At 44.1% G+C, this 14,898-nt stretch overlaps 1 protein-coding gene across 1 annotated transcript in view; it reads left to right on the top strand.

Annotated features, from left to right (window-relative positions):
• LOC126095631 (A disintegrin and metalloproteinase with thrombospondin motifs 7-like) overlaps positions 1 to 14,898 on the top strand; it is a gene marked incomplete at its 5' end in the record, with an annotated part of 619,647 nt that overhangs the window by 262,019 nt on the left and 342,730 nt on the right. The window contains one exon of the mRNA XM_049910395.1: positions 3,355 to 3,462. Within this exon, the coding sequence (XP_049766352.1) occupies positions 3,355 to 3,462 (108 nt within the window). The remainder of the gene's footprint in view (positions 1 to 3,354; positions 3,463 to 14,898) is intronic.

The following is a 14,898-nucleotide window of genomic DNA, read 5'->3' as shown; positions in this document are numbered from 1 at the left end:
TATCTTTACAAAATAAACGGAGCTCTGACATCGTTAGTGAAAGAAAAATAGTATTATTATTTTGTATTTGAGGCGCTGAGAACCATAAGGGCCTAAAGCACTTCATCGTCGATTATGAGTTTGTAGTATTTACTCGTGCTTTTGACAACCGTTGGCCTTATCGTGACCCAGTTTAATCTGTGCTGTAGGCCAACATTGCATAAATGAACATTCACGAAAAGCTGTCTCACTGGTTTCCCTGATATTCACTTAAATGTGAGCTCTACGACGGTGTGCTTCTGGCCCCGATGGTTCTCAGCGCCTCATTTTACTATTCATCGGAATTTGGTCGTCAGACGTCGCATATCACATAGAAACAGCCAAATGAGTCAGCTAGCTGATTAGGAAACACGCCGTACATGGGGAAAAGTTAGTGCTGTCAAAGGTTGTTCCACAAAATTTCGAGCGTACTGCCGGATGTATGCAACTTCCTGCCACAATATTTCGGAACAGAGTCTTCTGACCATCTTCAGGTGATACTGGCGAAAACTCCGTGAGCTCTGGTATTTAAGGACCCTCCGACACATGCGTGGTGGATTCACTTGGCGTTGCGCGTGCGCTGCTTGAGCGCGTTCGATTCTGCTGCGCCGCGCGCACTCCGAGATGAAAACTCGCCGCATCGATATTAATTCGATGGTCTTCCATCACAGACCTAAGCCGGCTACGGAGGAAACGAAGTTTTTCGACAATTTGATTCCACGCCGAATTCAATTGGTAACCGGCGTCACGATTAATAAGAGACTCGTTGCCAGACAGCCGTATTTCCACGGATTCATTAATAATAGAACTCCAAAAGTTAGACGTAGAGGCCACAGTTTTGGTCTCATTGACCAGTAGACGTACAGTGTTCGGCGATGGCAGACTTACAAGGCTGAAGAAGGCGAGTATACCGCTGATGTTCTACGATGCGATCCTGCACAGTACGCGTCGTTTGCCCTATATAAGATTTGCCGCATTCACACGGAATCCTGTAAACACCTGCCTTGCGCAGCTCTAGGTCGTCTTTGACAGATCACAACATCGACGAAATTTTTGCAGGAGGGCGAAATATTGCTTTATCTTTATATATTCTTAGTATTCTGCCTACTTGCGCCGAAATATTACCAATATATGCTAAATAGGCAGACGTTGTAAAAGCCTCTTCCTCTTCTTTGTTCCGTCGTTTGCAGGTCTGCAGGGCTCTGTCCACTTGCTGGGACGAATACCCATTCTTCAGAAATACAGTCTGCAGGTGCTCCAGTTCCGTTTGCAAACTATCGGTGTCAGAGATAAAGTGGGCTCGATGAATCAATGTCTTCAAAACACCCATCATTTGTGCCGGATGGTGGCAACTAGCGGCTTTCAAGTAAAGGTCTGTGTGAGTGGGCTTTCTATATACCGAATGACCGAGTGTGCCATCGTTCTTACGTTCTTATATATTATTCTGGTGGCACGAGACGTTTCCAAATCATTATAAAATATATTTGGTTGACCAGCAGGCTTACCACATGCATATTTTTTTGGTAAAAGATTACTGATACCCATAGTTATGTTTTTCCTTTTGATAGCGTCGGTACAACTCGTAAATGGTGCTCCATAAATGTTAGCGGCTTCTAGTAATGATGTCACTTTCATGGCTGTTTCAATTGACTCCTTCATTGACTCCTCGTACCATTTCATTCTGCCTCCTTTCCCTTTGTAGATCATCACCAAGTGAAGAAGGTGAAGGAATAATTACAACAGAGAAAATATTTTGTAAATACACTGCACCTATAATTCAGTCAATTTTACACTCTTTTTAAAGCCCTATTCTTAGTTATTCATTTAGCCCCAAAGTACATTCAAAAGCTAATGGAAGTAGTGCCCCAGTACACAAATAGATGGCAACACCAGTCACCAGTGTGACGCAGGAAGGACCCAGTACCACGCCTCAATTTATTTCACGGCTTTCATTTCTTACAAACTGCAGGAAATCCCTAGCGAATACCAAGTCAGTTTTACAGACCGTTCGATGACAGGTGTGAGCCAATTATCTTCTACACTTTAAATAAACGTGAGCAAAAAGTAAATTGACGACATGTTCAATGGACAGATAAGACTTCGACAACAGTCACACATATAAAGGCGTTCCCTCTTTGCTGTTGTCACGGCGCATGCAGAAAAGCTTATATTTATTCATACAGACCCTCTGTTCAATTAGCGCATTTCTACCTTGCAAGTTTGCTATTAAAACCGGCTACGAGAAGGAAAATGCTGTGCTGTGCTCTGCTATGAAAATGTGCGGCTTTGTTTTCTTTCTCACAGTGAGTTTTAACTACGATAGCAGCGCACTTAAACCATTAATTTTTTCTCCCAGATTTATTAGTTCTCATTAAGTAATTCTGAGTCCGCTGCTCGTGGTCTCGCGGTAGCGTTCTTGTTTCCCGAGCACGGGGTCCTGGGTTCGATTCCCGGCTGGGTCAGGAAGTTTCACCTGCCTCGAGATGACTGGTTGTTGTTGTCTCGTCTTCATCATCATCATTCATCCCCATTACGGTCGGAGGAAGGCAATGGCAAACCACCTCCACTAGGACCTTGCCTAGTACGGCGGTGCGGGTCTCCCGCATCGTCTCCTACGCTCTGTCAAAGAGTATGAGACTTCATAATCATCATCAACTAACTTTGAAACTAAAAGTTTTTACACAAAGATGTGCTGCTTTGTTTTTTTCTCGCAGTCGGTTTTCACAGAAAATAGGGAAGTTTTATTTATGATTTATCAGCTTATGATTAGAATACTACCACGGAACCTGAATTTACAATAACAACAAAAGAATGTGTGTGAAATCTTATGGGACTTAACTGCTAAGGTCATCAGTCCCTACGTTTACACACTACTTAACCTAAATTATCCTAAGGACAAACACACACACCCATGCCCGAGGGAGGACTCGAACCTCCGCCGGGACCAGCCGCACAGTCCATGACTGCGCACCTGAGACCGCTCGGTTAATCCCGCGCGGCAACAACAAACACTGCTGAGAGTCAAAGAGAGGGGGAAGAGAAGATGGACAGGGACGGGGACGGGGGCGAGATGATGAGCAGAGAGAGGAGGCAGGACGAAGAGATGGAGAAGTAGAGGGTAAGGAGATGGTTAGAGAAATGGGGCAGAAGCAAATTAGGACGTATATCCAGTTATCACACATTTTTAGCAACTGCGAAGTAGTCCCGGGTTCGCTAGTATTGCTATAAATTCACTTTCGTTCTGTGATTGTCGTCTCGCAGCCTACCATGTATTTGAGGGCCAGTCGATTAAAAGTAAGAGCAATTGGTCGACAGAGGCTATCTTGATGTCCGCAGCGCTGGCCTTGGGGAGTGCCTGCTGGACGAACCGCAGGAGTCCCGCTACGCCTACCCGGAGATGCCGCCGGGCGCCATGTACGATGCTGACTACCAGTGCAAGACCAAGTTCGGCTCCCCAGGGGTTTGCGCCATCTCGCCGGTCAGTATGGCACATTTGCAACAGTAGACCTATAGCTTAAGTGATGTATATTATCGTCGGCTACTGGGAAACGTTTGCAAGACAGATCAGTACGTCTCGTCGATGCTGAAGAGCAAGTTATGTCGGCGCGGAAGGGGGGGGGGGGGAGGGGTGCGACGAGTTCGAGTTGTCAGCGTTTCGACGGTACACATACATTCAACATATTGCTACCTCACTCCTTCCCTCCGCCCCTCCCCTCTCCCCCGCCCCCTTTCACCTTGTGGATACAGACTCCCTACTCCATTCAGAAAGAAATCTTGTGATACATACCAGCTCTGGGCAGAGGTATTACACTTCCAATGTAGTATCGTAAAAATAATGACCCTTAAGGGATGCTCACTGCACCAACGAAATCCGAGCAAGAATCGCCATGGCCAAAGCTGCTTTCAACAAGAAGAGGACTCTGCTGATCAGCAAGTTGAGTTTGGCATTGAGGAAAAAACTGATGAAGTGCTACATTTGGAGCATTGCACTGTATGGAGCAGAGACATGGACCATGAGAAAGAAGGAGGAAAAATACTTAGAGAGCTTTGAAATGTGGTGCTGGAGGAGAATGGAAAAGATCAAGTGGACAGATCGCATAAGACATAACGATGTACTGCGAAGAGTAGGAGAGAAGTGTTCTGCGTACAATTCTTCAAAGCCAACTGGATTGGACATGTACTTAGACACAAGGGACTCATACGTGATGTCATCGAAGGGAAACTCAGAGGAAACGCAGGATGAGAAAGAAAAGAATTCAACATTTGGACGACATGAAAGATACAACAGACTGAAGGAAGAAGCTGAAGACAGGGAACAGGGGAATCAGAAATTCTCCGTACGAAGACATGGACCTGTCACTAGGCAGAATACTACATAATAATAATAAGGGATAATAATTCTTTTACGAATATGGCGGGTGTTGATGGGTGTGAATATTGTCGAACCTCCAGTTTAATAAGTCATCGCGGCAAAGTACTCAAACAAATTGTTTACGTAAGAACGGAATAATTGGTAGAGATCAATTTGCGTTACGGAGAAATACAGCAACACGAACGGCCATACTGACTCCACGGCTTATCTTAGAAGACAGTACTTATAAATTTAGAGTAAGCGTTAGTGTTCCCTGGACTACGCTCTTGAGATTCTGCAGATAGCTGGGGTAAAATACAGAGAGCCAAGAATTCTCTACAACTTGTACTGAAACCAGACTGCTGTGATAAGAGCCGAAGGACATGGAAGGGAAGCAGTAGTTAAGAAGGGAGATATACGGGTTTGTAGCCTCTCCCTGAAGTTGTTCAACCCGTACGTTGAGCAAGTAATAAAGGAAAGCAAGGAGAAGTTTGGAAAGGGAATTAAAAACCCAGGTACAAGAAATATAAACTTTGTGGACTGCCTGTGACATTGTAAATCTATCGGAGGCGTCAATGGAATTGGAAGAGCATCTGACTGAAAAATAGACGAAAGTGAAACAAGGGTAATGGAGTGCAGTCGAATTAAAATGGGTAATGATGGTGGAATAAGATTATGAAATGAGACACAAAAAGTGGCCGAGAGTTTTGCTATTTGGGCAATAAAATAACTGACGATGACCGAAGTAAATAGGGTATAAAATACTGACCAGCAATAGTAAGAAAAACATCCCTTCAAAAAGAGAAATTTGTTAACACTTAATATAAATTTAACTGTTAGAAAGTCTTTTTTGAAGGTATTGGCCTGGAGTATAGCTTTGTATGAAACTGAAACAAGGAGAATAAACAGTTCAAAGAAGAGGAGAATTGTAGCTTTTCAAATGTTGCTAAGAAGATTCCAAAAATGGGTCTGAGCGCTAGAACTTAGAACTACTTAAACCTAACAAACCTAAGGACATCACACACATCCATGCCCGAAGCAGAATTCGAACCTGCGACCGTAGCGGTCGCGCGGTTCCAGACTGTAGCGCCTAGAACCGCTCGGCCACCCTGGCCGGTTTGCTAAGAAGGATGCTGAAAACTAATAATAAAGTACGGAATCGGATTGGAGATAAAAGAAATTTATTACACAGTTTGACTAAAAGAGGGAATCGGTTAATAGCATACGTATTTGTGTCCCAAGGAAACTTAAGTTTGATACAACAAGGAAAGGGAGGGGGATTGCAGAGGCAGACCAAGGCTTAAATACAATAAGCAAGTTCAAATGTGTATAGAAGCTGCATAAAACCAATCTTCTGACTGAAGAACACAACAGCAAGAACAGGTATTTATGCAGGATAGGAACAGATGGTAGTCCGAATGGGCCTGGCCAGCTGAATAGTAATATATATAGAGCTGTTACTGTTACTCAGAACAGTCAAACATGGCCTTCAGATTGCCAGCCACAGCTCGTAACAAGTGCATTGTCTTGTGACAAATAGATCACTTTGGTCAGGTGGCCGCGGCGTTCAGTCTTAATTGGCTGCTTCAGCTGACCGTACTACTCTCTGGTTGAACTGCAGCCCTGAGAGAGTCCACTAACAGAATACCGCCATGAGCGTTTTGCCCAATTTCTGGGTACAGAACTTCATCGGTCTCAAAGACCAACTGTGAATCCATTCCTTTGACTGTTCCTAGTTTTCGCGATTATGAATGTTGAACTATATTGGATCCTCCATCACAACCACAGCCATAAAGTCCTTTGCAGCACAAAATTGGGCCAAAATAACTCTGAACTCAGTCCGCAGCTCGTGATCGTGCGATAGCCTTCTCGCTTTCCGCGCCCGGGTTCCCGGGTTCGATTCCTGGCGGGGTCAGGGATTTTCTCTGCCTCGTGAGGACTGAGTGTTGTGTGATGTCCTTAGGTTAGTTAGGTTTAAGTAGTTCTAAGTTCTAGGGGACTGATGACCATAGATGTTAAGTCCCATAGTGCTCAGAGCCATTTGAACCATTTGAACTCTGAACTCCTCAAATCGTGCCTTCTCCTGTTCGTCGATCGAACATTTTTCCACAACGTTCACTGAAAGCTTCCTATTGACTAGGATATTGTTATAATGAAACCAGCACGATCCCAGAAGGTGTTCAGTATTTCTGATATTTTTGGCGTGCGTTTACCGGTCCTCAACAATCAGCTTATGGCGAGCATTGCTTGCGGCCAGGTCTGCCCTCTGCGGGGTTCATCTTCAACGGTTGATGCCCAGCTAGAAACGAAACAGTCAGGTTCTGAGCGTACTTCAGGAGGGACATTTCTCCACTAGTGTAGTGTGAAAATCCTTTTCAGACTTCCCTAGCAGAAACAAAAAGCTTCATGACACCCCGTAAGTCCAAAGATGTGAAACTTAAGTGGACACAAAGGTGACATGGAAATCAATATAGTTATTGGAGTACGAAACAAGTGATTCCATCACAATCACATAACTAGCTCCCAGGGAGTGATATGGTACGAACTGTAAGGGGCCAAATCCGAGAACTTTCAGCTCTCCCCGTACGCGCGATGATTGGTCGGTTAATGTAAATCTTTTTTGTCGTATCGTGTCCTTTGTGGCGTATTGCTACTATAGTAAGGAGTGTGTCGCATGAAGAGAACCGAACTGGGTCGTAAAACTGACAGCTGACAACGAATTGAGATGTCAGCACGGGACGGCACTTCACCTTCGTCACGGTGACGTACTGCGCGGCTTCCTCCTGACAGGTGCCACAACGCAGCACCACTGTTGATTCTGTGGCATTGTGTGCTGCCCCCACATGTGGTCTGCGTCTGCTACGTCGTACATTCTTTGCCCGTACTGTAGCGGAAACTACTTGCAGCGGGTCCATGGATATTTAATTTTATACATTATTTCTCATAATAATTGTTTTTACTGGCCTAACCACGTCGACGAAGAACCTACAATATGGAGAACATACCAATCATAGGCTCGTCACTGGACTACCTGCCAGTGAGAAACTGTCATCCGCAATATACACCATTAGGTAATTACAAAAGATTTTTCAACCTAGTCGTAGTGACTGCAGTTACCACGCAAAATACACACGCTTCTCTAAAGATGAAGTATTGCAAACGTGATGATATAATTTAAGATGTAAGTCTAACGGTAACATTTTATCTAAAGTACTCTGTTACTCTTACTCAGAACAGTCAAGCCTTTTCTAGGCACAACCTCAAATATCCGCTCATAAAGTCTCTAGGCTACCTTCTTCAAACCTCTATTCTCGTTCAATAACGGTGGTGAAGTCAGAAAATAGAAGTTACAGATATCTGTACGTTTCCCACTCTACTTTGTTGTGAACGCATCTTTACTTTTCCTGTGCTGCCATCCAAGTGAAGGACCGACAGTTTGAACAGCAATCAGGTCCACTCCAGATTCATGCAGAGCACAAACTAGAAAGAAAATCCTATAAAACTTTGTCTGGCAACAAATACTTGTTGAGAAATGAGCCAGTCTGTCCTATGAGAGCCTTCTCTGTGTTGAAACTCTATGTGCTTCCTACTTATTCTTATAATCCTAAAATTACCCTTCTCAAAGAATCAAGAATGTTAGGAACACATGTGGCTGCCCTCGGATTTCATTACACGTCGCTGTAACGTGTGAATGTTTTCGGTGTGTCGGAATACACCTCTGCTTTTGAATATCCCCAAAGCCAGAAAAGTATTAAGATCAGATGAATGTGAGGATCACGGTTCTAGACCTCCATTACCAATTCATTGCTCACTAAACGCTGGTGTCACGAACTGTCGTACGAGTTGTAGAAAATGGTGTGGTGGCCTGTCGTGTGTGAACCACACCCGCTACCTTTCTTCAAAGGTAACGTCCTCCAGTAGCGTGGGTAATTTGTTGCTCAGAAACTTGTGAGGAAAAGCAGTGGCCTTATGAGTCTGTCAGCCACAATCCCTACTCACACGTTGATATTAATGCAAACCTATAGCTGTGTTTCCACGATTGCTCGAAGATTTGCATCTGCCTACATGTGGTTATTGTGGCGATTAGTCATCCCAAGCTTCGTTGAATGTGCAATTTCTTCTACGACGATTTATCAAATTTTATAACTGTAAATATGTGTCATAAAATGAAGCCTCCTTGAAAAATGTTGTTTATGTGAACTACACTGGTGTGCAATACGCAGAAGTGCTGACTGCTGCCAGTAGTTCTACAAGAACGTGGTCTTCAAATGGTTGAAATGGCTCTGAGCACTATGGGACTTAACATCTGAGGTCATCAGTCCCATAGAACTTAGAAATACTTAAAGCCAACTAACCTAAGGACAACACACATATCCAAGCCCAAGGCAGGATTCGAACCTGCGACCGTAGCGCCTAGAAACGCGCGGCCACACTGGACGGCCAAGAACGTGATTTGTTAACTGCCTTGCATATTGTAGTAAATTTGCATTTACAGGGACGTGACGTGTAAAAATTCTTTTGCATGGCCCTCCGAATTGCTTTGACATTTTTTCGCATTCTTTTTTGACGATAGGTTGTTAACAATGAAAATTAATGAGGCGAACAAAGGCGAGTATGCTGAACTCTTTGCATGCGAGTACGCTAAAACAACTAGCACTTGTACACAGTTGGGTACCAACCAACAACTGAGAATTGGATTCTTTGTTTACAGTGTTATTCCTACAAAAACCAGATTTTGAACAGTATTACTCAAGGGAAAACATTCTTGAAACACCGATTTTGCGAAAAGTGATATGTACACTTTCGCTCCTTCAATAAAACTCTGTATGATCTTTCAAAATAAATCAAATGTAATTTGCTTATTTTCATAGTAGACATTGTCGCTGCCAAACGCTTCGAATTATTGGCAATTTACAATCGCAACAATCACTTTATTTGAGAAAAGCTAGCCGAAACGTTTCAGATTACACCGCGCTGCAAGAAAGTACCGCGAGGCTCGGCTATAATTACACGGGTGGAACCAGATTGTTGTACAAGATACAGCCCGATCACGGAGTTAAGTCTCAAAGATTTGGAGACCAGTACGCCCATGCAACATTATGTCTCCTCACGCCATAATCCCTGGCATTAGGTGCACACCTGGGTGCATTAGGTGTTCCCACCGCCCGCCCTACGAGGACACATCGAGGAGCTCTTGGAACAAGACGATATTCGGCTATTGAGCAGGTCTGGTACGTGTGGGTTGCGCTGGGGAGGGGTGGTACAGCACGCCCACATGCACCAACGATCTTGTCGCTGTTTTAGCCGTACTAGTTTGGGAATGGAACTCCATACCATCCGCCGGCTGGGGTGGCCGAGCGGTTCTAGGCGCTACAGTCTAGAACCGCGCAACCACTACGGTCGCAGGTTCAAATCCTGCCTCGGGAATGGATGTGTGTGATGTCCTTAAGTTAGTTAGGTTTAAGTATTTCTACGTTCTAGGGGACTGATGACCTCAGAAGTTAAGTCCCATAGTGCTCAGAGCCATTTGAACCATTTTTTCCATACCATCCGAACGCCTTACCAACCTTGTGGCCAGCACGGGAACACGTTGCAGAGCATGCAAAAAATGGTTCAAATGGCTCTGAGCACTATGGGACTCAACTGCTGTGGTCGTCAGTCCCCTAGAACTTAGAACTACTTAAATCTAACTAACCTAAGGACATCACACACACCAATGCCCGAGGCAGGATTCGAACCTGCGACCGTAGCGGTCGCGCGGTTCCAGACTGTAGCGCCTAGAACCGCTACGCCACAGCGGCCGGCCAGAGCATGCACTGCCGTCCTTGGTGATCATACACACACTATTGAGAAACATGTCTGGCCTCTTGTAATGTCCAGTGGACTGTCATAAATTGTCATTACGTATTTCTTTGTGTTACCGTCTGTACTATATTGTAGCAGTTCTATCTGAGGTCCAAGTTTCATCGAGCTATGTTTCTTAGTAGTGGCATATAATGCGAAAGTTACCTTAGTCCATAAGTTTTGCACACTAGTGTATATTGATGTAAACATTGTTCAGAATAAATTAAATGCATGTGCAAGATGATGATGATGATTGGTGTTTTAGGGCGCACAACAGTAAAATGGCTCTGAGCACTATGGGACCTAACATCTACGGTCATCAGTCCCCTAGAACTTAGAACTACTTAAACCTAACCAATCTAAGGACAGCACACAACACCCAGCCATCACGAGGCAGAGAAAATCCCTGACCCCGCCGGGAATCGAACCCGGGAACCCGGGCGTGGGAAACGAGAACGCTACCGCACGACCACGAGATGCGGGCATGTGCAAGAGATTAGTAATTGCATAAACCTTTTCCTAGGCAGAGGTCATGTACCTCTTCGGCTAATTCTGAAATCAAATTACTTTCTTGGTTTTTATCGGTCAGTTTTTGCGCCCCCTTTGTGTCAGTGAGCTAGGCCGGAGCCTTCCTTGTCATCATTTCATGATACAAATAAAATAGCACATGTCTCAACCAGTTTTTTTGTTTTTTGACATATGTCAGTAGGTCTTATTTTCTAGTTTTTTTCGTGAGGGTGAATGGCCTGGTACTATCCACCCGTTTTCTATCCGGGAGAGAGAAGGGGACCTACAGTTTAGCGTGGAATTCGGACCATATGGCCTTCCAGGTGACACATCACACCCTTGAGAGATTAAGCCTAGATTAAAGGCCCTAGACTGAGCGGGATCCGATCGTGCGGCCTCTACGTTTGCTGGCACGCTCTTTACCGCTAGACCGACAGATCCGACCTTTTAGTTTTGATCCGTACTGTCTTCTGTAACAATAAAGGACACTTATGAAGCACGCTCCATACGTGTATCAATTTCGGTATGGTTATTTTTATGTGAATCTGATTTAAGTTGCAGCCTTATTCAGTCTCGTTATTCATTTAAACTGCAAACTGACACAACTGATTTCCTCAACGTTCCAGTCCCTACAAAGGGAAGCCAGCGGTTACATCACTGAAAGCGTTTCCGCTGGATACGCCTCACGATAAAAAATGATGGCCGTTGCTGCATTGGCATCCACAAACCGAACTGTGGCGTGTCAGTTGGTAACAAAAAGTCTCTTCCGACCAATCTCACGTCGGATGGGTAAGTGATAGTCGTGTGTATTTGCAATGCTATAGATCATAGAGCAATGATTTCCAGGCTTTCTGAGACCATTACCCCTAAATGTCAATTAGATATTAACTAGTATCAAACACCCCCCCCCCCCCCCCCGCTGCCCCCCCCCTCACACTGCAATCAACATTGGCGCCTAACTGACCTTTTAAACTTTAGAATGAAAAACGATGAAAAGTTTTAATGCGGCGAAAGATAAATTTATTTAGTTTTGTTTCTGTTTTTGTTTTTATAGCGGTTATAAGTGTATCGTGAGTGTTACCAACAACTACTTCTGAGAAAAGAAAGCTAATTATCCTCAATGAGTGTAGACACTTGTTACAAAACATGCTTCCTCTACAGAACTTCACTGCCTAGCGCCACTTTCTTCACCCGAAGATTGCACCACCATTTAAAATAAACCAAGTTAAAATTTCTGCACTGTATTATGCATATTGTTTGTAAATCACTTTATTGCTGGACTCCTTACTTCTGAACTGGCAGAAATAACTTTTCGTGGCCGAAACGCTATAGAAACCTTTTGTTTTCACCCCTCAGAAAACTTCATTTTACTCCACAGGGGGCAGTTACCCACAGGTTGGGAACCACTGCTATAGAGATTAATTACGTCTCACACAGTGCATTATTCTCCCTGAACACCGAGTATCAACAGCGGCCACATCAGAGAAACTACAGGTTTCCTACCGTAATCCTTCCTCCACCACATTTTGATACTTTAGTCTGCTTTACCTCACCCTCCCTCCCCATTTTATCCTGGTCTCCTTTATTCACATGGCATGCAGCTCATTGAATAAGTGTACGACCTCGGCGATTGGTTACTGTGTGGTCCATTCACCGAGCGGGCAAAAAGGAAAAAAAAAGATTTGATAGTGGATGGAAGAGTTATTGGAATGTTGTTTCTGTTTGTCTGTAACATGACTTCTATGAGCTCTTATCACAACGTGTGACAGCTTTACCAAACTCCGATATTAATTACGTAATGTCGTTAGACTATTCCGTACATTACTCATATCTTTGCGTATCTATAGATCGTCTGTGACCAAAAGTTCGTTCATTCTTCAAGATTTAGGCTTTCTATTCCTACTTTAATGAATTGTAAATATAGCTGAATTGACAGATTTCATTAACACAGCTCTTGGTCCTCATTTAATAAATCTCAACTACTTGTTACACTAGTAAGCGCTTAAAACTTTTTGTGTAGTTACTTGCACAATGTAACTTTGAATACATTTTAAATGGGCTTAAGTCTTATCTAAGGTCTCTCTCCAGCATCAGGGTCATGTAAATTGCATCGCGATATACAAATGGCCTGCACCCACTTTGTACAACTTGTGTGGTGACATTTACCAGCGTGTCAACGTATGCGGGATATCAGATCGCTAATGACAGTCCACGGCTCCAGGTGTGGCCGTAGACTTCAACGTCACTGCAAATAAAGGCAGAGCAAGGTTTATCTCGCAGATATCACGTAAAATATTGTTTTTACTTCACCGCCAAGGGAATTACGACCTCCTTTGTTATAACACAAAGATCAAGTACACAGTGCAGGATATACAATTACTTGAACATTTTCATCTTAATTGGCCTTTCCGATAGTAATCAAGTTACGAAATAATCAGGAATTTGGCTTTTTCTTGTTCGTAGGTATACGTATTATCCATCTCCCTTTTGTCGTCGTACTCTTTTACCTGACATTTAATTCTATTATTTAGTGCATGGCTCTCACAGCCCCATTTCTTAGCACAATATATCTAATATATTCCAACATCTTTGTATTCCACTCAAATAAAAATCACTCATTTCTATTTTCAACTAACGAAGATTTTAGAGAAAGCGCATATTCGAACTTGGGTCAAATCCGTATAGATTCGGCCAAGTTGTGCCGTAGGTACAACGAGATCGGACAGTGCACAGATTTCCGTTCCCATCATAATAAGACCCAAATATTCTTAAACGGGTAGTAGAACATAGTTGACGTACCGCTGTGCTGTAAGGGGGCCACGGATGAGAACCAAAGAGGTTCTGCTATGAAATAAAAGGGCATTCCGGACCATCACTCCTGGTTATCGGGACCTACGGTGGACGACAGTCAGCTTGGTACTCCACTGCTTCCCTGGCCGTTTGAGCTTAGTTCCAACTGGGACTCATCACTGAAACCAAATTTACTCCAGTCAATGAGATTCCAGGCCGAAAACATGCCTGGAGACGCCCCAGACGGCGGTGGGATACCAATCTGGTCGTCGCCCGCCATATGGCTGATCAATATTATATAAAATTAATTGTTCGTAAGACGGGTGCGAGGTTGAGATTCATTGGGAGAGTCCATAGAAAATGTAGTCCATCAACAAAGGAGGTGGCTTACAAAACACTCGTTCGACCTATACTTCAGTCTTGCTCATCAGTGTGGGATCCGTACCAGGTCGGATTGACAGAGGGGATAGAGAAGATCCAAAGAAGAGCGGCACGTTTCGTCACAGGGTTATTTGGTAAGCGTGATAGCGTTACGGAGATGTTTAGCAAACTCAAGTGGCAGACTCTGCAAGAGAGGCGCTCTGCATCGCGGTGTAGCTTGCTGTCCAGGTTTCGAGACGGTGCGTTTCTGGATGAGGTATCGAATATATTGCTTCCGCCTACTTATACCTCCCGAGGAGATCACGAATGTAAAATTAGAGAGATTCGAGCGCGCACGGAGGCTTTCCGGCAGTCGTTCTGGAACAGGAAAGGGAGGTAATGACAGGGGCACGTAAAGTGCCCTCCGGCACACACCGTTGGGTGGCTTGCGGTGTATAAAAGTAGATGTAGAACCAGGAGTAATGATCTGGGATGCCATTTCCTTCGATAACAGGACCCCCTTTGATTGACATCCGTGGCACAGCGGCACGTCGAAGATATTCTACCCTCCGCTTTGTTTCCCTTCATATCAAGCAAACTGGGGTTACATTTCAGCAAGATAATATCCTCCCGCACACGGCGAGAGTTTCTACTGCGTGTCTCCGTCCTTGCCACACCCTACCTTCCCCAGCAAGTTCAACGTTAGGAGCATTAAGGGCAGGATTCTCCAACCATCTCGGGATTTTGAAGATCTAACGCGCCAGTTGGATAGAATTTGACACGATATGCCTCAGGAGGGCATCCAACGACTGTGTTAATCAACGAGAAGCTGAATACCTGTATGCATAAGGGCCAGAGATGGACCAATACATTACTAATTTCCTCAGTTTGTGAAGCTCTTTCTCTTGAATAAATCACCAAATTTTTACGAAATTTTTCCCTTGACATCAAAACATTACAAGAAGTTCATATGAACATTGGGCCGAAAATTATTCTTTCGGCAGATGGTGAAAATATTTATCAATTAT

The sequence above is a fragment of the Schistocerca cancellata genome, chromosome 8, assembly GCF_023864275.1.
Source record: "Schistocerca cancellata isolate TAMUIC-IGC-003103 chromosome 8, iqSchCanc2.1, whole genome shotgun sequence".
NCBI lineage: Eukaryota > Metazoa > Arthropoda > Insecta > Orthoptera > Acrididae > Schistocerca > Schistocerca cancellata.
This window is presented reverse-complemented; position numbering and strand designations above follow the sequence as displayed.